This window comes from Alexandromys fortis, unplaced genomic scaffold (genome assembly GCF_014885135.2).
Source record: "Alexandromys fortis isolate MF-2015 unplaced genomic scaffold, M_Fortis_MF-2015_v1.1 scaffold_64, whole genome shotgun sequence".
In the NCBI taxonomy this organism is placed as follows: domain Eukaryota; kingdom Metazoa; phylum Chordata; class Mammalia; order Rodentia; family Cricetidae; genus Alexandromys; species Alexandromys fortis.
In genome coordinates this window covers 5965826-5991307 of record NW_026067976.1, presented here as the reverse complement: position 1 = coordinate 5991307, position 25482 = coordinate 5965826, and the positions used below count along the sequence as shown (strand labels likewise).

Below are 25482 nucleotides of genomic sequence, written 5' to 3'. Positions count from 1 at the left end.
TTCCTGGACTGCTTGATGAACTGGACACGCAGGACCCGCAGAAAAATGACTGCTAAACTTGCCTAAAGGTGAGAGATGGTTCTTCAGAATTCCTACTTCATGAAAGAGTCTGCTAGACATTCTGAAGGACACAGAAGAAAGTGACTGACAAACTGCCAATAGAGGCAGAACTGTCTTTGAAATTTCCTGCTTTGTGGAAAAGTCTGCTGGATACTTTGGGCCTGTAAACTGAAGATGGATAACCTAATGGTACAGAAGAACTTTGGGTGACTGTCCAGGCAGCAAGATGTTTCTGTCATTTCTAGAGTTTTGTAAGTTGCTTACAATGTACTTCCTGTATACTTAGATAATATTATATCCTTCTTGAGTCTTTGATGGAGTTGAAGAATTTATAGTTATAGTTTTCCCTAGTTATAAGAAAAGATAAAGTAGATATAAATATTGTAACTGTAATTCTTGCTTGATATATGTTTTGTTATATGTATTTTTACTATTTTAAAGTTAAAACCTTCCTTTTTTATTTAAACAGAAAAGGGAGGGTGATGTGTGCTTTCCCTCTGCATGCTGTGATTACCATTGATAAATAAAGGAACTGCTTTGGGCTTATAGCAGAGCTATAGGGGAACAGAGCTAGGTGGGGGAAACTGAGCTGAATGCTAGGAAAAAGGAGGTGGAGTCAGAGAGAAGCCATGTAGCCCCCCCAGAGACAGATGCCAGAACTTTAGCTGGTAAGTGACAGCCACATGGCAATACACAGATTAATAGAAATGTGTTAAATAAATATGTAAGAGTTAGCCAATAAGAAGCTAGAGATAATGGGCCAAGAAACATAGATATGGTTTCTATGTGATTATTTTGGTTCTGGGTGGCTGGCACAGACAGGCAGCCTCTACCTACACGTTCTTTGTTCCCTCTACCCCACATTAATTTGGATTATTATTTTTGTCTTATGCCAATGGGGCACCTTTGTCTTTGTCAAGGAACTTACTGTTCACTGGCATCCTGTGCTATATTTTTTGGTTCATTTGAGATCTTGGGTCAAACCCAAAACCCTATGCAAGTTGGAGGAACTGTTTTCTAAGGCCTTAAATGTTTTGTGTTTGTAAAATGAGATTTGTAGGATCTCATATTATCTATTCATTTTACATCTGAGAATTCAGGAAATACTTTCTACAAATTTAGATAGCGGGATTGCTTTTAAAATATTGAACTGGACCCCTGCTGGAACAAGCCCAAGTAAGTGACCTCCTCAAGACCAGACCTAAGTGAGTGACCTCTGCAGGACCAGGCCTGAGACAATGACCTCGATGGAACCAGGCCCAGGCCAGTGACCTCTGCAGCAGCAGGGTCAAGCTAGGGATATTCACAGGAGCAGGCCCAAGCCAGCAGCCTCCATGGGGGCAGGCCCAAACAACCTTTAGGATTGCAGAATGACCTCTGGGAGTGCAAAGCAACCTCTGGGAATGCTGAGTGACCTCTGGGGTGACTGGAACTGTGGCCCCATTCCACCATGAGGAGCAATCTGAGCCACTGGTACCTGGAAGAGTGATCATCAAAAACACAGCCCCAGTTACAAAAATTGGAGGAAAAGATGGGTAGACAAGGTAAGAACATACTCAACACCACAAAGAGCAACACAACACCAATAAAAACTAGTGACTGTAAAACAGCAAGACTTGAACATGATACAGATGAAACAGAAGAAAATGACCAAATAATAACTTTAGGAAAATGTTTGAGGCCCTTGAAATGAAAAATTCTCTCAAAGAAATGGAGGAAAGACAAACAAAAAATTGGAACAAATCAACACATCTCATAAAGAAAGCCAAGAAAAAGCAACCAAACAGGTGAAAGAAAGAATTCAACTTGAAAACTGAAATAGAGACCATAATACAAACAGAATTTGAGGGAATTCTGGGAAGGGAAAATATGGGAAAATGATCTGCAAGCATAAACAGCAGAATACAAGAAATGAAAGAGAGAATCTCAAGTGCTGAAGATACAATAGAGGAAATAATTCATTGGTCAAAGAAAATGTTAAATCTAACAAAAGCTTAACACAAAATATCCAGGAAATATGGGACACCATGAAAGGACCAAACCTAAGAAAAGTAGGGGTAGAAGAAGAAGTCCAGCTCAAAAGCACAGAAAATATATTCAGCAAAATCATAGGAGAAAACTTTCACAACCTAAAGAAAGATATGTATATGAAAATAAAAGAAGCTTACAGAACATATAGAACATATAGAATAAAGAAAAAATGTTAAGAGTTGCAAAGTACAAGTTTGCATTCCCACCAGCAATGGATGAGTATACCCCCATACTCCACAAAATTGGAAAACTTAAAGGAAATGGACAATTTTCTGAGTAAATATCACTTACCAAAATTAAATCAAGATCAGATAAGCAAATTAAGTAGACCTATAACTGCTAAAGAAATAGGAACAGTCATCAAAAGTCTCCCAACCAAGTAAAGCCCAGGACCTGATGGTTTCAGTGTGGAATTCTACAGGATTCTCAAGAACTAATACCAATGCTCTTCAAATTGTTCCACACAATAGAAACAGAAGGAACATTGCCAAACTCTCTTTATGATGCTGCAATTACCCTGATACCCAAACCACACAAAGACATTACTAAGAAAGAGAATTACAGACCAATCTCACTCATGAACATTGATGCAAAAAATACTCAGTAAAATACTGGCAAACTAAACCCAACACATCAGAACCATTATCCACCATGATCAAGTCAGCTTCATCCCACAGATGCCAGGATAGTTCAACATAGGAAAATCTGTCAATGTAATCCACCATATAAAAAAACTGAAAAATAAAACTCCTCATGATCATCTCATTAGATACTGAAAATGCCTCTGACAAAATACAACATCCCTTCATGATAAAGGTCTTGGAGAGAGCAGGGATACAAGGAGCAGACCTAACCATAATAAAGGCAATATACAGCAAGCTAACAGCCAACATCAAACTAAATGAAGAGAAACTCAAAGCGATTTCACTGAAATCAGGAACAAGACAAGGTTGTCCACTCTCTCCATCTCTATTCAATATAGTAGTTGAGGTCCTAGTTAGAGCAATAAGACAACAAAAAGAGATCAAGGAGATACAAATCAGAAAAGAAGTCAAATTCTCACTATTTGCTGATGATATGATAATTTACATAAGTGACCTCAAAAGTTCCTCCAAGGAACTTTTACAACTCATAAACACCTTCAGTGGTGTATCAGGATACAAGATTAACTAGAAAAAAAAAACTTTTACACAGATGATAAATGGGCTGAGAAAGAAATCAGAGAAACATCACCTTTCACAATAGCCACAAATAGCATAAAATATCATGGAGTAACTCTAACAAGCAGAAGACTTGTATGACAAGAACTTTAAATCTTTGAAGAAAGAAATTGAAGAAGATACCAGAAAATAAAAAGATCGCCCATGCTCTTGGGTAGGTAGAATTAACATAGTAAATGTGGCAATCTTACCAAAAGAAATCTACAGATTCAATGCAATGCCCATCAAAATCCCAGCAAAATTCTTCACAGACCTCAAAAGAACGGTACTCAATTTCATATAGAAAAACAGAAGGAAAAAAAAACCCTCAGGATAACCAAAACAATCCTGTACAAAAAACAAAACAAAAAAACAAAACAAAACAAAAACAAACAAACAAACAAAAAAAACTTCTGGAGGTTTCACAATCCCTGACTTCAAACTCTACTACAGAGCTACAATACCGAAAACAGCCTGGTATTGGCTGAAAGACACTTTAGGAAATGCTCAACATCCTTAGTCATCAGAGAAATGCAAATCAAAACAACTCTGAGATGCCATTTTATACCTGTATGAATGGCCAAAATAAAAAAAAACCCTGATGACAGCTTATGCTGGAGAGGATGTAGCGTAAAGGGAAAACTCCTTTATTGTTGGTGGAAGTGTAAACTGGTACAGTCTCTTTGGAAATAAGTATGGTGTTTTCTCAGAAAATTAGGAAACTACCTACCTCAAGACCCAGCAATACCACTTTTGGGCATATACGCAAAGGATGTTCAGTCATACCACAAGGACACCCAATCATACCACAAGGACACATGGCCATCTATGTTCATAGCAGCATTAGTTGTCATAGCCAGAAGCTGGAAACAACCTAAATGCTCCTCAACAAAATAATGGATAAAGAAGATGTGGTGCATTTACATATTGGAGTACTACACAGCAGAAAAAGAACAATGGCATGTTGAAATTTGAGGGCAAATGGATGGATCTAGAAAACATCATATTGAGTGAGGTAACCAGACCCAGAAAGACAAATATAATATGTACTCACTTATGAGTGGATTTTAGACATAAATCAAAGAAAAACCAGCCTACAATTCATAATCCTAGAGAACCTTGACAACAAAACATCCTAAGAAAGACATACATGATTCATGGGACATAATGTACATGGGAAGTAGAAACCGACAAGATCTCCCGAGTTAACTGGGAGCATGGCGATTGTGGGAGAGGGTAGAAGAGGTTTGTGGAGGAAGGGAGGGGAGTGGAGAAAAATATATAGCTCAATAAAAATAATACAAAATATGAAAAAAGTTGAACTGTTTCATCTCAAAATATTAAAGGTTGTAACTTTCGTGACAACATTGAAATGATAAGACCATTTTACTGATTGAAAAATAATTCTCATTTTCATTAAGTTATATGAATGTTTACAGTCATTTATACATTTATATCCTTATATAGCAAGAATATATTCATATGTACTTGCATTTATATGTGTGTATACACACATATGTGAATCACCTACCAGAGGTTATGTCATTAGGATTTCAGTGCAGAAGTTAAAATAGAACAATAGTATTACAGTGAGGTTCAGAAGTTTATTATTTTAGAAGCATGTCTTATAAGAGATATAATACAGTACAATTCGTTACAATACAATACAATACAATACAATACAATACAATACAATACAATACAGTACAATACAATTAGAGGTGTAGGGGAACAGGTTTGCTTTATATGTTCCCTGGTTTCAATCTCATTGCCGTATTGCTCACTTGGTAATATCCTTCTGCTTTACCCTGAAAAATTAAAGACAGTATTTGTCCTATATTATTTCTGTAAAGAGATGTAATAACAGTTGTTGATTGTAGTAAATAACTAATAAACATTATGTATTTTAGTTGTATGGATCTCACAATAGTTTTGGATGTAGAGAGTAAAGTTTCTTTTATTCCTAATTTATATAGCAAGGGAGGAGATAAAGGCCCTGGAGATTGTGTTATGTTTTCTGAGAACACAGTGCTATGTATGTAACAGAGCAAGAACTGGGTGGATTTAGTAACTCATTGGAGAAGAGAATGAATTTAGAACAACGAAGAGAGATTGGACATAGGAAGAAACAGATGTAACTGGATGTTTTTGCCACCTCGCTGATAAACACAAACCTTATGCACTCTACTGCTGAAGTATCCAGCCTCATTTCTGTCTGAGTTTTATAGACTTTTGGCACCTCAGGAAATACCCATTATTATTAGATATAAAATTATTTTAAAATGACTCAAGGTGGGGTAGGCTAGGACACACAATATCTTCTCACACCGCAGGTGGTATCATGATTTACTGTTCAGCAGAGAATTTACATTTAGGTAGTCTGTTTTATATCTATAGCTATGCTTTTTCCCCTTCCATCTTGAGAAAAATGTGATTAATACTTTATCCATTAGGTTGGATATTAAGATGATATTTTCCAAGTACCTTTACTCCTTTCTATAAGGTAATTTATACAAATAGGTAGGTTGCAGTTTTTCATTTCTCCTAATTTCTAGTTAATACATGCTTCAGAGGTTGTTACTTCACCCATTTGCTCAAATACTTGCTGTGAACTACACTCTGGGATACAAATTGTAGATATTGAGCCTGGCCTCACAGACTGCTTGTCTGAGATACAAGAAAAACATGTAACGTAGTAAATGTCTCCAGTGAATGCGACTACCAAAGCTGGTGGGAGCAGCCCACGGGGAGTGAGGACAGACACTAAGGACAGTTTTGAGGCTTTGTAGATGGTTCTTGAAAGAGCTGCTGTCTCAGAAGGATGTTTGAGGTGAGAGCAAATAGGAATTTATTAGGGGAAACCTCCGAATTTTCTAGTAACTAGCCTACTTCTGCTTCTCAGACACTGAACACTATTTCTTACTTGTTCACTAAATTATTCTCCACATGCATTCAGAATTGCTAAAATAAATACCTAGTCTCCCAAGGCCTTTTCAGTTTAGCCCATCAGACTGAATGTAATTTGCACATTCTTAGACTATCACTCATTGCATGATATGTCTGTAGTAGGAACATTTCCTTCATAAATGCTATAGTACTGCTTTTGAACATATCTTTGAAATGTTTGAATTAATGCTGATGTACTTAAAGCATTTTGTAAGATTAGTTGAAGAGGGTACAATAGAATCCCTTTGGGTTAAAATTCACTGAAGGTTTCTTTTATAAGGAAAAGACTATAGCATATGGTTAAACCATGTTGCAGAGCTTAGCAAATCCCCAGTCTGCACTATTGAGGAAAGATGGTAAGATAGCCAGCAGCTGCTTGTATTGTTATTATTATGCAGATTGTATCTGAGGACACCTCTGCTCTATGGTGGACAGAGGACACTTTTCTCTCACTATAGGATTCAGCAGTTAGTCACAGGATTATTTGAACTCTTTTGTTTCAAAACATTTGTTAGGTAGATTAGAAGTTTTACTAACTCAGCTCATTATGAAATATTAATATGTTATTCATATACCCATGTGTTGTCTCTTATAAGATTGAAATTTAGGTCAAATTACAACCTGAATCTAATTTTAGTACGGAAAGTAAGTGTGCCATATTTAAAACCTGTGTTCTAAATTTTAAGCACAATAGATCACAGTACATCTGATTTAAATAAAGCCTCTGAAATAAAGACTCAATTGTCTTTTTCCAAAACTTTCTATCTCTCTGTATATGCGTGCATCTCTGTGTGCAAGTATGTGTGTGCATGTGGGGGTATATGTGTGCATGTGCACATGTTGAGCCATTCTTGTTCCTTAGGGGCCATTCACCTTGTTGTTTGAGATAGTGTTAAGGTAGGCTGGTGGCCAGTGATCCCCATGAATCCTCCCGTGTCCCCCCAAACTGAAGTTGTAAATGTGCAACACCATGCCTAACTTTTTGCATAGGTGCTGGGGTTGAACTCTGCTTCTCACTCTCGTGCAGCAAGCACTTTCCCCACAGAGCGACCTCCCCATCCCATTCCCAAGCTTTCTCAGTGACTATTTTCAATAGAAAAAAGTTGTTTATTTTTTAATTGTAATGATTTTGCTTTCAAATTACAGACACTATGTTTTGGAGACAACTTTATTTGGATTGTAAGTGACTTTATTTTTGTTTCTCAAGGCCATGATTAAAAGTTTCATGGATGTCTACCAGCTTGCAAGCGCTAGAATCTCCACCTTAGAGAAGGAAATGACATCACACCGAAATCACATCGCAACTCTGAAATCCGAGCTCCACACAGCTTGTCTGAGAGAGAATGAAAGTTTACAATCAGTAAGTTCTGACCAAAATGGTTTTGTCTTCTTTGGGTCTTTGGTCCCATGTATATTTCTGTTTTTATTGCTCCTAAGATTATTTGGCTATATCTGTGTGTGAGTGTTTGTGTATGTAATTTAGGATAAGTGATCAATCATATAACATAAAACTAGTATGGAGGAACAGTAGAGAAGGAAAAAAGCAATTAATTTTTCCACTGTATCCTGTCTGGAGATAGGCATATTGCTTTCACTCTCAGGCACTACAGCAGGGCTCCTTTGTTTGGCAGTGCACCAATAGTTGGGTTTGGTAGTATGCATAGTTACAGCTTATAACCGTCTGAAGATTCAGTGTGTCCCATTAAGACAGAATATTATTAATTATGCGTATAGCCAAAATGGTAATTAGAACATGTGATTATTCTCTGTAGAAAACGAGACTTATTCATAATACATGCCTATCTAAAGAGGCATGTTGTGATTCATCTGTATGATTAAAATTCCACTTCAGCACTCATTCTATGTCTTAAAATTTTAGCAGTGATGAAATTTGGGCTAATTTAAAACTAAAAATAAAAAATTCTACTTTTGGGATGTGCATTTGGGGAATTTTATAAAATGAATATATTTGTGATGTAGTGGGATGTAACAAATGCTCAGAGGGTTGTTAGTAATTGGAGTGGATGTTTTCCTGTTTGGGTTTGGTTATAATGCGTGGGGCGACTTCTAAGTAAAAACCACAGTTTTAGACTCAGCTGTAGACCTCTTGTAAATGATGACATTTACCAGCACAGGAGTTACCCTGGCTGACCTTAGGTGGGTGAGAATTGTGGTTCGGCTCTGCTTTCTTTCCCGTTTCAGTTCCACTGCCAGCATTTCAGTGACACCTTTGGGACTGTGGTGTTTGGATTTGCATACACTTGTGAGCTGTCATGTGGGTGCTGGGAATTGAACCCCGGTCCTCTGGAAGAGCAGCCAGTGTTCTTAACAACCCAGCCATTGGGACTGTGGTGTTTGGAACCACAGTCACCAACCAACCCCTCCCTCCTTGTCCCAATCTTCTCTGCCTCTCTCTGCCCCATATTTCTCCCTTTCTTGCTTTACTATTTTTGCCATCGCTCCCGCCATCCCCTGACCCATGGGGTATTTTATGCACAAGCTTACGGTCTGTTTGCTCCCTGACCTCCGCGGAACCCCGGATAAGCTCTGTGAATACAAGCACGTTTGAAGTGCTCTTCACTGCCACAAAGACACCCTGGGCCAAGAGCAGTCTGGCCACAACTGATATCTAGTGTTTATAAAGACAAATATAGGAATTTATCTAATAACTATCAAAAGCCAGTTACTTGGGACCTAGAGTGTCAGTTCAATTTTATATGCCTTTATTAGATTCTTAATGAGAGTTTAATGATACTTTGACCTCTACTAAGATAAATTAAGATGAAGGAGGAAACACTGCACATTTGAACATTTGAATTTACATATTGACCTTTCTCCATGTTTGTTCTCTGTTCTCATTTGTTAGTACTGTATTGTACTGGTTAGCATCTGGTAACTAGTTGGACTGTACCAATTCCTATTACTTGCTACTATTAGTCACATAAAACTAATTGCTTGCATTTTAAGAAAGGCAAAACTTGGTGAACAGAAATTGTTTCTCGAATTGTTATTTTTTTAAACAATTTCTGTTTTGATGAAATTGTACTCAGCCTCATACCCGAATTGCCTGTCAGGTCTGCACACACTGCCATCAACTCACGTGGGAGATGTGCGCCTTCTCGCCATGGTTCTCAGGAAGGGGACACATGCACCGTGCATCCTCCTGGTGGTGTGACATAGCATCCTGGAGGCTCAGTGTCTTCATGCGTGTGTGCTCTTTTGTTTATGTCTTTTGTTGAGCAGCACTTTTTCCAAAATGTCAAGACATTTGCACGTGCTCTTTCTAATCTGAACCTCTTAAAACTTTGAGGGAGGGGGTAGAGCAAACCTTAGACTTTATCTTATATGGATGAGAGGCAATAGTGTTTGCTGGGTTAAGAGCATGCATGAGCTTTGAGATGTGTATCCATTTGGAATTCTACTAAGTATACATTACAAAAATTAACATGATCCTTTATAACAGAAAATTATAGTTATAAATTATAACCCACATAGTAAGTGCATTTCTGTTACTTTTGAAAATGCAGTATTTTTATTGCACAGGGTCTTATTTTTACAGTAAGAAATCTAGACATAGGTGGTTATTTTTGCTAGTTTAGTGGTTCATTTTATAAGTACAATGCCTTCACTGCTTCCTTGCTGTCCTTAGGTGTAGTAATCAGCTTTAGGATTCTAAGTCACATACTTAGTGAGTAGATGGGTGGTGTGTGTGTGTGTGTGTGTGTGTGTGTGTGTGTCTGTGTGTGTGTGTGTGTGTCTGTGTGTGTGCATGTGTGTGTGTCTGTGTGTGCCTTTATCAAGGTAGCGGATTGATTGCATCACCTCAGGAAGGTTCTTTGCTAGTACTTTCCGTGGCATCATTTTGTTCTGCTTTGTACTGTAGCTTGAGTGTATACTTTTCCATTGATGAGCACATCAGTGTATACCAAAAACTGAACTCTCTGATGCTTCTGAGGCCTGTCTTCCTCTATTTTCTTCATTAACTCATTCTTAAAATTCAGTCTAAAACTGCCCGAGGATAAAACTTGGAAAATTCGACTTATAATTCCTGAGTTATAAAGGCTATAAAGGAGGCTGTGAAAGAAAAGCCAAAAGTAAACCCTGGGGACAACATGTTGCAAGAAGACTCTGTAGTCAGTAGTAGCATTGCTTTGGAAGCACAGCAGAACAGAGGTTGAAATATCCTTTAGGCCTGACCTGTGGCAGCCACTGGTTACCTTGACAAAAGCTCTTCAGGTAAGATGTGGGTGGGTATGCGGGAACTAACCCTTTCCAAACCATAGTGGGTTTACATTTCTTCAAATATTTAGCAGCTGAATGTGAGACAGAGGCAGTATATTCTGAGGGTCCGGGGAGTCCTAAGATAGGAGTGATTCCTGTGGTTTATTGTCTTGAGACCCCTAAATACAGACTTTCAAAATTCTGTCCAATACACTATACTTTTCATTTTAGTTCATAGCATGCCCTTTTAGCAATCTTTTTTTTTGTACATGACTATGTTTTATATTTACTGTGAGTTTCTTGTAAAAAGGAATGGTTTGATTTTCCTTTATGCATTTTCACTCTCTGGTTTTTAGTTAAGTAATTAGGGCATTTATAATTAATATGTTGCTGATAGGCTTGAATTTTTCTGTCATTTAAAAATGTTGGTTTTCTTTGCTTTATGTCTAAAAGCCACTTATGATTTGAGTACATATGATATTTGTCTTTCTGGGTCTGGGCTACCTCACTCAATATGATGTTTTCTAGATCCATCCATTTGCCTGCAAATTTCAAGATGTCCTTATTTTTTTCTGCTATGTGTACTCCATTGTGTAAATGTATGACATTTTCCTTATACATTCTTCAGGCGAGGGACATTTAAAATAAAGAGCACATGTACTCACTCATAAGTGGCTTTTAGATATAGAGCAAAGAAAACCAGCCTACAATTCACAGTCCCAGAGAACCTAGACAACAATAAGGACCCTAAGAGAGACTTACATGGTTGTAATCTACATGGGAAGTAGAAACAGACAAGATCTCCTGAGCAAATAGGGAGCATGGGGACCATGGAGAGGGCAGAAGGAGAGGGAGAAGAAGGGAGGGGAGCAGGGAGACATGTATAGCTCAATAAAATCAATAAAAAGGAGAGAAAAAAGTTGATTTCTTCGGTGTTCCCTTTATGTTTTTTCTCTTTGATTATTTCAATTTATTTCAGCATTCCATTTTAATTTGTCTACTGGCTTTTTATATATCTCTTTTTATTATTTTAGTGATATATAGGTATATACATATCTAATTATCTTAATGTTGGTATTAACGTCATCAAGAAAGGCATAAAACCTTACAAGGAAGTCCTTATGACCCATCAAGGATCATTACAGAAAACCACACCAATCAAAAAGCTGAGTTGTGAAGCTCAGTTCTCATGGATACAGCTACAAAACATTTCCTCATCTTAAGCTCAGGGAACGTTTTGGAAGAGGGGCTAAAAGATTGGAAGAGCCAGAGAGAATCATGGAATTAGCTGTGAGACTGTGTCCCCAAGTAATGTCATACATTACAACCCATAAAGTCTCACCAACCAACTGACTGCCCAAATATGAGTCAAACAAGAACAACTACAATAGACAGATCACAGTGGAAGGGGAATGAGAACTACAGGCAACCAAGGAATGCAGAGAGCAGGAAAACTGTCTTTTCTAAGGAAGAGTACACCAACTAGTTATCCAATACCAATGATTAGCCCTGAAAACATACACATGAGTAAATTTGCCTAGACTGAGCAGGCTTATTTAGGAATTTATATTTATAATCTTAGCCATAAATGCATGCAATAACAATTAATGAAAAAAGAGTTAATGAATTTGAAACAGAAATTAGGAGGGGTAGATGGGAAGATTTAGAGAGAGGGTTGAAGAGTTGGAGAAATAATGTAATTGTATTATAATCTCAGAAATAAAAATCCTTACTAGAATGTAAGTTGTTCTCCCATGATTATATCAACTGACATATATATTATATATACTTTCAAAATTCTGCTCAATACACTATACTTTTTCATTTCAGTATACACACACACACACACATACATACACACATTGAAAGGGCCTTCAAATATTTTTATTTTAACAGCTAGGCATAATTCTCTTAGTATTTGTTTTAGAGATTAAATATTTTAATGGATTTTGTTATTTCTCTTTCATTTTACAATATTTTTATTTAACTTTATTTTTAGAAAATGTTTTCATTGAATATGACATTCCGTATTGACAGTAGTCTTCCCACACTGTAAATGTTTTGCGACTTCCTTTTTCCTACGTGGTTTCTGGTGTGACCTCTCCAGTCATCAAATGATTGTCTCCTACATCTGTTATCTCATTTTTTCTCTACTTTCATTCCAGATTTTCCTGTCAGTTTTTCCTAGTTTGATTTTAATATGCCAATGCATATTAGTTAGTTATTAGGTTTCTGAGGGTTAGTGAGTGGAGTTTGTCCTATTCAGTGAGTTTCTTGAATCTCTACATTTAGACATCCCTAGATGTGGGATATCTTCCACCATTAGTTCTTAGAATCTCTGCAGGACCAAGTTGTTGTAAAACTCTATTCAAGGTTTCTTTTTCCCTCTCTTTTTCCATTATTTTCTATCCTGGTTGTTTGAATTGGATGGCTTCTGTGAATTCACACAAGTTCACTATATATTTCCTCTGTCATATCTGCTGTGAACACATATAATAAAAATTTAATTTCAGTGTTATATGTTTTCTACTTCTAAATTTTCAATTTGTTCTTTTATAATTTTCTCTGCTGAAAAATTTATGTTTTCATTCATTTCAATAGTGTCAGTAACTACTTTAGACTTTGTTTTATAATTTTACTAGTTAATCCTTTTTGGAAATACAGTGTACTTATTATCTTCTTGTACTTTTAGTTGTGACCCTGCCTTTAATGGCAGAGCTGTCTTTCCAGTCCTATTGTCTTTTCTAGGAATGTGACAAAGTTTCTTTATTTTGCTGTGTTGAGTAAGTTTAGATTATTTCCTGAACATTTTCACATTGTATGGTTTGAATTATAATTCTTATTATAATCATTAGAATACTGATATTCTTCCAATTTATCATGGATTTTATTGGTTTTCTTGATGAGAACTGGTAAGTCTGTTGTTGCTCACTTTGTTTGCTCTGGTAGGCATTCTGGAGTTTTCCTTGTCTTTCTAGTATCATGGGTGATTGCACTTCTCCTAGCCTTACAATTTCGGTCTTACTAGGTGAGTTGCTTAACCAAGAAATGATAAATGGAAGTGATATGTATTTTCCTTATGCAAGTACTCAGTAATTCCTACATGAGCCGTGTATGCTCAATTTTAAAAATATTTTTTTTATTTTTGAGATGTAATATAATTACCCCATTTCTCCCTCCTCTTTTCCTATTCCATATTCTTTTTCTTGCTCTTTTACAACTCATGCCTTTTCATTAGTATATGTATATATATTTCTAAATATAATAATAATATATATATTACTTTTAAATACACAAATACAACCTACTCAGACTGTGTAATGTTACTTGTCTGTGTGGGTAACTGGCTGGTGTGTTCTTCTTTGGGAATACTGTTTCTGCCACCCTCAGCATTGCTTAGTTGGCTGTACTTTGTGTAGGGTGAAGCCTCACAGATTTTCTCCATCCACTTTGGCATGTCTATTGTCCTTGTTCAGTTCATATTACGCAGTCATGTTGATGAGACTTTATGCATTTCGCTTCTGACATTCCTAGGAGACACAGTCTCAGAAAATTTCCTGTCCCTCTGGCTCTTAGAATCTTCTCACCCCCCTTCCTCTGTGATACAACCTTTAGATGCAGGAGTTTTATTGCAGATGTATCAGTTGGGACTGGGCTCCATGACTTAATTTGTTAACTGTGGTTTTCTGTAACGGTCTCTATCTGATATTTCAGAGAGAAGTTTCTTTTTTTTTCCCTTTTCCCTTTTTCCCTTTCCCTCCTTCCCTCCTTCCCTCCTTCCCTCCTTCCCTCCTTCCCTCCTTCCCTCCTTCCCTCCCTCCCTTCCTCCCTCCCTCCCTCGTTCCCTTCCTCCCTCCCTTCCTTCCTTTTCTTGCAGGGTTTCTCTGTGTAACATCTCTAATTGTCTTGGAATTTGCCATATAGACCAGGATGACTTGAAACACACAGAGATTTGCTTGCCTCTGCCTCCTGGGTGCTGGGATAAAAGGCTAGCCTTTTATCTATTTATGCTGCCATATAGTTGCTGAGAGTGAGGCTTCCCTTAGTGTAGTGATGAGGCAAGCAGGCCTGCTTTTCGTCCCACCCGGCTCCCGCATGGCTAGCTTAGCCCAAGAATAATTACACAGAAACTATTCATTTAAACACTGCCTGGCCCATTAGTTTCATCCTTTTATTGGCTAACTCTCATATCTTGACTAACCCATTTCTAATAATCTGTATGCCACCATGAGGTCGTGGCTTACTGGCATGAGTCTAGCCAGCGTCCGTCTCGGGAAGGGGGAATCATGGCATTTGACTCACTCCCTTCTTCCCAGCATTCTGTTCTGTCTTCTCCACCCACCTATGTTCTGACCTATCAGACCAAGCAGTTTCTTTATTAATTAACCAATGAAAGCAACACATAGAAAGAAGACCCCCCCCCTACATCACCTTAGAAAAAAAGTGGGGAAAGAGAGAAAAAAATGGAAGTGGAGATGGTCCTCTACTCCCAGCTCTCAGTACCCCGTTTAGTAAGCTGGCCAGATGTAGCTCCATGTAAGGGAGCAAGAACAAAGAAAAAGAAACAGGAGACCCAGAGTTCTGTGGGGGCACATCTTGCTCTCCTCTCTAAACTCTGCTTAATTTCCTTTGCTTTCCAGAGCCTTCAGTGGGTCCTTCTACTATTTCCCCAAGATACTTAAGTTGTAACAAATTCAGGAGTTAGGCTTTATGGGTTACTTCATCTTAGGGGACAGCATGTTGTGCACTAGAAATAATGGTGACAAGTGTCTCATCATTCAAATTTCTCTGCTTTTTGGGTAAGATCTTTAACTTCAGTGAGCTGCTGCTATTCCTTGTCTAATGCTGACATAGGTGTTTCAAACATCAGAGGAATAGAGTTAGGACTTCGTACCACCTTGTGTGGAAAGCACTGACTGTATGCATGGTCTCCACCAGGATTCAAGCACCGCTGTGTCTGTTATGTATAGATCATTTTATATCTTATTTTCCGGATGAGCATCATTTGAAGCATGCGGATTAAGATGGATAAGACATGATCTCTGCCTTTGTGGTTTCCTGTTCTTTCCTGGGAACATAAGTAACACAAAAATAGGCATAGAAAGTCCATGGGAACACAGGTGAGGGAGAGGTCATTCTGCCTAACATTGTCGAGGTATTGAGGTCAGAAATGTCTGTGAGAGTCTCTGTAGTGATTGATAGCTTGTTAAAAGGAAAGAGCAACCCGAATATGGTTTTTTTTTCAGGGAGGGGTGAGCTTTCTATATAATGATCTGTTTAATTAATGACATCATATTGTGAAATTTGAATATGTTATTCAAATTGTATTGTTTGTATTGATTACATTCTCTCTGTTAAAAAAAAATCACTACACTCAAGCAGCTGTATACAATAGAATCCCAAACTGCTTGCTATGGCATTCCAGCCCCACCTCCATGTGTTTCCACTCTGTTCTTACGCAATAAGATCCCCTTTTATTTTATAATCTGATTTGATTATGCTTCTAATCATCATGTCCTTGATGCCTGTGTTTGGTCTCTCTAGTGTTTATTTTGGTCATTTCAGAATCCTGTTAACTAGTCCTGTCTTCCAGCGCACACCTCACACGTCAGCACCAGGTTCTCCCAGAGCCCACATACAAAGTTTCCCAATAATGCAGGCCTGTTTATGCATCCTGGCACTGTTATTTGTCATTCGTACAAATACTCTGAGAATCAGTTTTGATGTTTTTAATATTTAGATGGAGGTACCTCCACTGTAATGTTGTTGAAAGAGTAAAATAAAGACAATGCCTGGCATTCTAGTAGGTGCACAGTAAATACTGATTCTCTTGCCTACATACAACCATATTTTATCAGTTATGCATTTACTACAGCTGAGCTTTGAAATATGTCAATTATGAGGAAATGTTTCTTATGTATAGATCATACTCTACTCTGCCTGGTACGGAGTGCAGATTCAGAATCCCATTCCATGCTCAGGTAGAACTCACCTGGGTCTCTGATTCTTTGGTGCCTTCTTGAGACTGTGGTGTGGAGCGTGCAGCTTGCTGGTGCACTACACTACAGGGAGAGGGGGGAATGATAGAGCTGTTAGCAGAACTAGACTCTAAGGAGATGGAGAATGCAGCTGTGCTGGGGAACCGAATTCAGGTGTCGGGTTGAAGGAGCTGCCCCAGGAAGACATGGGGAGCTTATGAGAGCCGAACCTGGAGGATGCGGGGAGCTTATGAGAGTGGACACTGCGGGACCTGGGGAGGGATGCTCAGTGGTCCGTGAGCAGTGATAGGCTCCACTTTTAAGAACTACCTGGACTAAGTTCTCTCTGGTAGCTGTAAAGAAGCACCTCCTTCCTTTGCTTTAGTTCTCTTTCCTGCTCTAAACTTATTTTTTTTCCTATTTGTCCTCCAAATTCACCCACATTTAAGCAAGGCAACACTCATTTTACATTTTGCTAAATACTGCCTGCTTTCTAAGTGAGCCAGTTGAACTCTCTATGTGTTTATCATAAGCTCCAGCCTTAGCCTTTGGGTACTAATAGAACTAAGTAAGGGAAGTATAAAATACCCATGGTGTCCGCTCAGCCAACACCAAACTTTTTTTTTTTAATTTTTTTTATTTAAAAGGTTTTTTCCACTTAACATATCAAACAGAGTCCCCCCTCCCTCCCCTACCCAAGGCACCTCCCCCACCTTTCCCCCTCCCAATACCTCATTCACTCCTCAGAAAGGGTTAGGCCTCCCATAAGGAGTCAACAAAGTCTGGCTTATTAAGTTGAAGCAGGACGAAGCCCCCCCCCCCCCCCCAGCAAGGCTGAGCAAAGTATCCCTCCATAGGGAATGGGCTCCAAAGACTCAGTTCATGCACTGGGGAAAAATCCTGGTCCCACTGCCAGTGGCTCCACAGACTGCCTAAGCCAAAGAACTGTCATGGCAAAATCCTGTCTTGAACAAAATGACAAAATAAAAACTTTATATGCTTCATAAAAAAAGAAATGCTGATTTATTTGAATTAATATTAATTGGAGGAGCCTTCCTTTTATAGTAGCTGTCCAATACCTACTTTCTGTTCATCATGTCCTCGGCACAAACCACAGGTCTCCTGAGCTTGCCGTACATTTTCCTGGTGAATCCCATCAAACTAAGTGTCATGGTCTTCCTTGATGACAGCAAGCTTGACTGGAATAATTTACATATTACTCAGTCTATGGTAAAATAAAATCGGGTACTTCTCTTTTGTATTACTCTTCATAAAAAGGGACAAAATTCCAAGAGTGTTTGTGTCCAAGCAGAACATTACTTTGACATATCATCTAAATAATTTACACTTTGTTGAGTGTTCTATGACTCTTGCCTTTGCACACATAAAGTGACCAGCATAGTACCTTTTACTCACATGATGGGGCTCAGGAAATGCTTGTTGGTAACCATTTAAAAAACTAATCAACCCAATTATAAAATGGGGCACTGAGTTGAACAGATCTCTCATGCTTGTTGGTAACCATTTAAAAAACTAATCAACCCAATTATAAAATGGGGCACTGAGTTGAACAGAGATCTCTCAACAGAAGAAGTTCAAATGGCCAAAAGACACTTAAGGTCATGCTCAACTTCCTTAGCGATCAGGGAAATGCAAATCAAGACAACTTTAAGATACCATCTTACACCTGTCAGAATGGCTAAAATCAAAAACACCAATGATAGCCTTTGCTGGAGAGGTTGTGGAGAAAGGGGTACACTCATCCATTGCTGGTGCAACCACTCTGGAAAGCAGTGTGGAGGTTTCTCAGGAAATTCGGGATCAACCTACCCATGGACCCAGCAATACCACTCTTGGGAATATACCCAAGAGAGGCCTTATCACACAACAAAAGTATATGCTCTACTATGTTTATAGCAGCATTGTTTGTAATAGCCAGAACCTGGAAACAACCTAGATGCCCTTCAATTGAAGAATGGATGAAGAAAGGATGGAATATATACATATTAGAGTACTACTCAGCAGTAAAAAACAAGGACTTCTTGAAGTTTGCAGGCAAATGGATGGAAATAGAAAACACCATCCTGAGTGAGGTAAGCCAGACCCAAAAAGAGGAACATGGGATGTACTCACTCATATTTGGTTTCTAGCCATAAATAAAGGACATTGAGCCTATAACTCGGGTTCTTAGAGAAGCTAAATAAGAAGGAGAACCCAAAGAAAATCATATAGGCTTCCTCCTGAATATTAACCTTCATCAGGCGATGAAAGGAGACAGAGACAGAGACCCACAATGGAGCACCAGACTGAAATCTCAAGGTCCAAATCAGAAGCAGAAGGAGAGAGAGCACAAGCAAGGAACTCAGGACCGCGAGGGGTGCACCCACACACTGAGACAAGGGGGATGTTCTATCAGGAACTCACCAAGGCCAGCTGGCCTGGGTCTGAAAAAGCCCGGGTTAAAACCGGTCTAGCTGAACATAGTGGACAATGAGGACTACTGAGACCTCAAGAACAATGGCAATGGGTTTTTGATCCTACTGTACCTATTGGTTTCGTGGGAGCCTAGGCAGTTTCGTGGATGCTCACCTTACTAGACCTGGATGGAGGTGGGTGGCCCTTGGACTTCCCACAGGGCAGGGAACCCTGATTGCTCTTTGGGCTGACGAGGGAGGGGGACTTGATTGGGGGAGGGGGAGGGAAAGGGGAGGCGGCGGTGGGGAAGAGACAGAAATCTTTAATAAGTAAATAAATAAATAAAAATTAAAAAAAACAATCAATGTGAAATGTGTCTCAGTTCTCCAATAGCTGGGCGTGTGAGAGGATTGCTTCAGGTAGAAATTAATTTACACAGATCAACAGGTGGTTCATTCTTAACAGTGTGTTGTGGGGCTAGGGAGATGTCTTCGCAGGTAAGAGCACTTGTTGTGGGGCTAGGGAGATGTCTTCGCAGGTAAGAGCACTTGTTGCTCTCCAAGAGGACTCAGGTGTAGTTCCTGTCATCCACATCAAATGGCTCACAACCATCTATAGCTTCAGTTTTGGGAGATGATCCAGTGTCCTCTTCTGGACTCCCTGGTACCAGGCATGAGAAACAGACTCATTCATTTACGTACATAGGAATCCCATAACAACATTAAACTGGAAGCCATACTGAATATTGAAAGGACCTATAGGGTAAAAAAAAAAAAAAAAAAAAAAGAGAGAGAGACTAAAAAGATAAATAAAATAAAAATAATAAAATAAAAAATTTGAAAAAAGGCAAAAGCTTGACATGACGTTATGAGACAAGGACCCTCCAAAGATGCTGTGGGGTACACTTCTGCTGGCACCCACAGCTGGGCATGCACCCCACCCTTCAGAGCAGTGTGTTTCCCCGGTGAGACTCCCTTGGAGGAGACTAAGTTTTCATTTGTAAGTTGTTCAGCTGGAGATTGCTTCTGGGTAGGGGTGGGGACATGTGTCCACTTCTTTCAGCTCTAAAATCCCATTTGCCACAGACCTGTGTAGGCGCTGTGCGTGCTGCCTCAGTGTCCGTGAGTTCACATTTGCCCCGTTCGTGTTGATGTAGAGGGCCTTGTTTTCTAGGTGTTCTCCATCCCTTCTGACTCTTATAGTCTTCCTGCCTCCTCTTCCATGGGGGCTCCCTGAGCCCTGAGACATAACAAGTGATTTAAAATTGTATTTCCTTGGACACTTACCTCCTATCATAGAAAAATTCACTAAAAGTGGATCAAAGTCCTGAGTATAAGATTCACAATGAGAAAATTCATAAAACCCATGGTTTAAATCCTCAAGTACTTAGATTTGATAATTGATTCATAGATATAACTGCAAAAGGGTGAGAGTCAGGAGAAACTCATGTGGACAGAATTCTTCAAAATTAAAATGCTTTTATGAGTGAAAAGTCAAAGCCAACACAGAATAAATGTAATAAATAGACTGGGAGAAAATATTTATAGTTATGTATCTAGTTAAGGTCTAGTATAGAGAATATAAGAGCCCTTTAACTCAATACATAAATGATAACCTAATTTTAAAACTAGACAAAGGATTTTCCTAGCCGCTTTTCTAAAGAACATATTCAACATACACTTAGGAAATTCTTGACGTCACTTGATGACTCCTCAGTAAATTAAATTTGAGGTTTCCATTTGACACTGCAAGGTTCCTCCTAGGTTCAGAAGAATCCAAAGCAGTTTTTCAAACAAAATACTTTAGCATAACAGCAGGTTTATATTCACTGTAGCCAAGGGGGTTTGCTCAATGGACGTCAGTTGCTGAAGTGATAAAAATATACATTGTATCTAGACAGAGGTATGTCCTTTAACCACAAGTTTCAATGCATTTAAATTACATTTAAAAATTTATGAATATGAGTATTTGCATGATTGTATGTATGTACACTGTGCATGCGTCCAGTGACCATGGAGGCCAGAAGAGGGTGTTAGGTCCTTTAGAACTGGAGTTGTGAACAAGCAGTTGTGCGCTGTTGTGTGGGTGCTTGGACCTGGACCTAGGCTCTCTTCAGGAGCAGCAAATGCTCTTAATGCCAAACCATCTCTGCAGTCCCCAGGGGCCTTGCAATTTTGGTTCATGGTGCAGTACGCATAAAAAAACAAGGCTCACCAGGAGAGCCCACTTAGTCTGCTTCCCGAGGGCACACCTGTGTGATTCTGTTAGTAAGAAATGTCCCAGATTGGCAAACCATTTTGATAGAATCAGATGAATGGTTGACAGTCACCATAGGAGGCAATGGAGGTGATTGCTGAGGGAGTATGGGGTCCCCTTGGGATGAGGAAGCTTTCTGGAAGGAGATGGCTGTACAGAATTGCGGGTGCACTTGGCGATTTAAAATTAAGAAGATGGTAAATTCCATGTTGCATTTGCTTTACCACATTAAATTTTATTTTTTTTCCGTGAAGTTTTTTGGCTGGTGTGGGATTCTTCTTACACAGGATGGCCAAGTGTTACACTGGGAAGTAACATGACACAGAAAACAGGAAGTTGGGTTCTAGAGAAAACTCGCCTATTGAGTCACAGAGCTTTGGGAAGCAAACCATGCGGTCTCCATGGTCTTCATTTTCTTGGCTATAGAATGAAGAGTTTTAATGAAAAGAAATCTGAATTCCTGCAAAACTCTAAAATCTTTTTATTTGAGTTATAAATAGCAATTTAGAATTCTGAATTCTGTGCTTTATGTTGTTCCTGCTTCAACTTACATCAATAAAATGAATATGTTTCTAAATTTGATTATATTCAGCACCAAGAAACCATTCACAAAAGCATACTAGGCATATAAACCCCAGAATATAACTTATAACTAGGTAGTCAAAAAGTCCCCAAAGTAATTGGAAAATGGATTAGTATACTTGTAAGAAATATTTCCTTTTTAATGCACAGTTTTTTTTGATATTTAATATGTCAGGAATGTGAACTTTTAACTTGTCAAACTATTGTAACATATTTGAAAATTATAGTAATTTGATTAAAATGTTGCCTATAAGGCAAGAGGTTTAGTTAATGGAATCCATATGTAATTAAAATGCAGAACTAAATGTAATCAGACTCCAGTGACTAGTGCCTTCATATTGATAGTTTTACAATGGCCTCTGGGGTTGAAAGTTGAAATGTTACAGAATGCAACAGTGCTGTAGAAAACAAGCTGGCTATTTAATGGTGTTAATGATATGTGACCATGGCATTCTGGATCGTCAGTGTGTTAGTACTGTCTTCTGTTGGCAGGTGGCAGACGCACATGGCTGCTAAGCCACTGGAAGAGCACAGCGCTGCAGTATAGACAGACCAAGATGAGGGTCCCTGCGGCGAGCCAACCAGCACTCCTTCTTAATAACAGAGTTGCTTAATTTGGGTGAAGTCACTTGAATCATATGAATGTAATAGACGCAACACTATGCACCAACCCACAAAAAAGTTAATTTTTTTCCCCTGAACTTAAAAAAAAATTTTTTTCTCTGGACGATTTTAAGAGTCGACATCCTGTGCTGGAGTTCTCTAATCATCAGCAGCACGATTTACAATCAGAACACACAGAGAGCCGGTGCAGCCCAGCTCATCTGTTGATTTTGGCAGCAGCCCTTAATCTTACTGTGTACAGCTGCCACTTAAGAGTGGGGGACTCGGCAGAGAGTCAGGGAGGGGGGCCTGCAAGGCTGGTCAAGGCAGGAGCATACAGACCTGCTTCATCTCAGTGGTCTTTCCTATTTTACTGCCCTCCACCCTTTTTAACCCAAAATTAAATATGGACCTCGCCTGAGCCGCTGCGCCCCAGGCATAAGGAATTGTAATGTCTGGCTTCCAGAAACTGTCCCGTCAAAATGTGCTTCTGATTAGGTGGCTTAATTACAGCTGTGCAAACACTGTTGATTTAGGCCGCAAGATTCCAGGGCATGTCAGCTGCTATTAGCTAACCTTGGACCGAGTCCACCGTTTTAAAACCCTGTACCACTAACGTCACCTTGCTTGACAACTTTTTATTTAAGTGGAAAAGTTGCCAAAAGCAGTACATTTTAATCAATGTATTGTTCAACACACGATTTCATTTGTTTGACCATTAATGACTATCAAGAATAAGGAAGCTCTGTTTGTTCAAAACAGTAAGTTTTGAGTAGTATTTTTGAAGGGCCAACTGACACAAGAATTACTTTTAATTCCTTTAATTCAGTTTTACTTTAAATCTAACATGTTGGTTTAGCCACCTAACTTTATTACACCTAAATTTTCCTGACAGTTTCATTTGCTGTTAGGAAATAAAATTGCATTTTTCAACATGGGAAATAATGGCTAGTTTTTAAAATGTTATGTTTGAAGCTTCCCTTGCCCGAAGCTTGTTCAGGCCTAAACTCAGTTTACTTTTGGAAGGAAACGAACCTCATTAAATAGTTTTTAATATTTTAATATTGCCTGTGTTTTTTCTGTGGTGGAAAGGCTGATTAGACTTGTCCATTTCCACCTGCAGGGGAAGTAAAAGTTGCAATTATTTGATGACTCCAATACTTTGGACTTTTGAATACAATTGCCGCAGATACTGTGAATACCTATATATTTTAGGTAGTTATAATTCTTTACAGTACTGGATATGTGAACTTACTCTTATATGACATGAAAGGCAATATGACAGTTTAAAAAATTTCCAGCAATTGAAAAGAAAGCAATATCTTTAAAACATGGTAGGCAGTTGGACAACAAATGTCAGAGGCATAATTCTTATAATAATTTTGTGGACTTAAAAATTCAGTTTATGCCAAACTGAAAGCTTGAGAGAGACCCAAATGCTTTCTTTAAGATGATACCCCATTAAATTAATTGATGTATGTGATCAGGAAGTATCTTTCTTGCTGATCAGACTCATTGAATGATTAGTGAGCTAACTCAGCATTTGTTCAAGTTGAATTAAGAGTTCACACATAAGTAGTTCATCATAGGAACGGACATGTGTATAGATAAGTGGATTTGTGTTTTGAAAGGGCTCCTGATTCAAAATAGTTTTGAAATCAGGATTCCTGTAAGTATCCAGTAATAACCAATAACATCTTCATAATACCAGATTTTGATGGAGACATGCTTTACAGCTGCTCTTGTTTCATCTACTATTTGAGTGAATCTTCATGTCAGACTTATAAAAGAAATACTATCTGTCCATCTGTAGATGAAGGAACGCAGGCCCAGAGCGGGGATGCAGTGTGTCTAAGATGAGAGTCTGGGTTAGAGCTACTGACTGTCTGCATAAAACCATACCCTAAAGATGCAAATTCTTTGTGGAAAAAAGAATTTCAGGTGACACAGAAGTGGAAATATATTAAGAAGGAGCAGGTTCACACTGGCCATGAAGGGACAAGTACATTTTAGACCGAAGAAAAGTTTTATAGTTTTCTTTATAAAAAACCTAACTTTCTCATTTCAGTATAAAGTGGTTGTGTATAAAGAGTGTCAGATTCTCTAGGTCTACAGGTACGATCTTTTACCTAGAACAAAAGGACTTCCTCCTTTCCTTTTGAAGCTGCTTTCATGCACAAAGAATTCAAGGTGTATTCTTCCATGGTAGAAAGGTTTGAAGTTTCCGTCTTGCGTTTGTTCTTATGATTCTGTGTTAGCTGAGAAATTGTGAAGAAATAGCGGTCTTCATTTTCCAGAACTTTGGCTTAGGGCATGCTTTGATAGGCGCTGCCTTTGGCTTATTTTGTGGCTACCCTCTGTTCTCAGTGATTGCCTGACACAAATTGGGACTATACGTTTCAAGATGAGGGGCCAATGAAGGTTAGAAGACTTTATTTTTGTAGTCTTCCTAATTTTATTTCTGTTGAAGTCTAGTTGAAACTAATGAATTTGGTTGAAAATGTGTCATATAGATTTATGCAGTATAGATTTTATATTCCCATAATAAAATGGTTATTTTGATACAGCCTTGCTGATCCTAACTGGTGTCTTATGATTCATTTTGAAAAGGCATCTTATTAAGTAGCCTTGGGTATAGATTCTTATGATTAAAATTATAAATATATATCCTAACTGGTTATGCCTTTTCTTGGTAATATAACATTTTTCTTTAAGAAAATACAAGAACAAAAGATTTTGAAGAATGACTACATTTCTACCTATATAGATCTTTCACTCCTCATCCTGTGATTGTACAATAATCTGTCTGTGAATCAATCTTTATTGAAATACCATGCTTTCACATGTTTGTGTGTTTTGATACATATTTCCTATGATGAATCCACTCACCCCATTACAGGTGCTATGGGAGAGCATTCTTATGTTAATACACCTGGTACAGGATGTGAGGAATCATTTACTAAAAGTTACACTGCAGATTCCAATTTGTGTGTACAGTATATAGTTCTCATCCTACTTGGAAATGTAGATGACAGAGGCAAAGTTTTGTGGCTGTGCTCCTCACCCTTTCTCTGCGGATCCAGAATTTCATTGCTAGCCAGGCCACCTCCTTTGTCAAACAATTACTAAAAATCATATGTCAACAGCCTTCCCATTTTCTTTAAGAGGAGGAGACAGAAAAGGAGAGAACT

At 38.5% G+C, this 25482-nt stretch overlaps 1 protein-coding gene across 1 annotated transcript in view; it reads left to right on the top strand.

The window, feature by feature from the left end:
- The window catches only part of Ccdc171 (coiled-coil domain containing 171), a 329914-nt gene that overhangs the window by 267418 nt on the left and 37014 nt on the right, over window positions 1–25482 (top strand). Inside the window, exon 25 of the mRNA XM_050157438.1 lies at window positions 7444–7596. Coding sequence (XP_050013395.1) covers window positions 7444–7596 — 153 coding nt within the window. The remainder of the gene's footprint in view (window positions 1–7443; window positions 7597–25482) is intronic.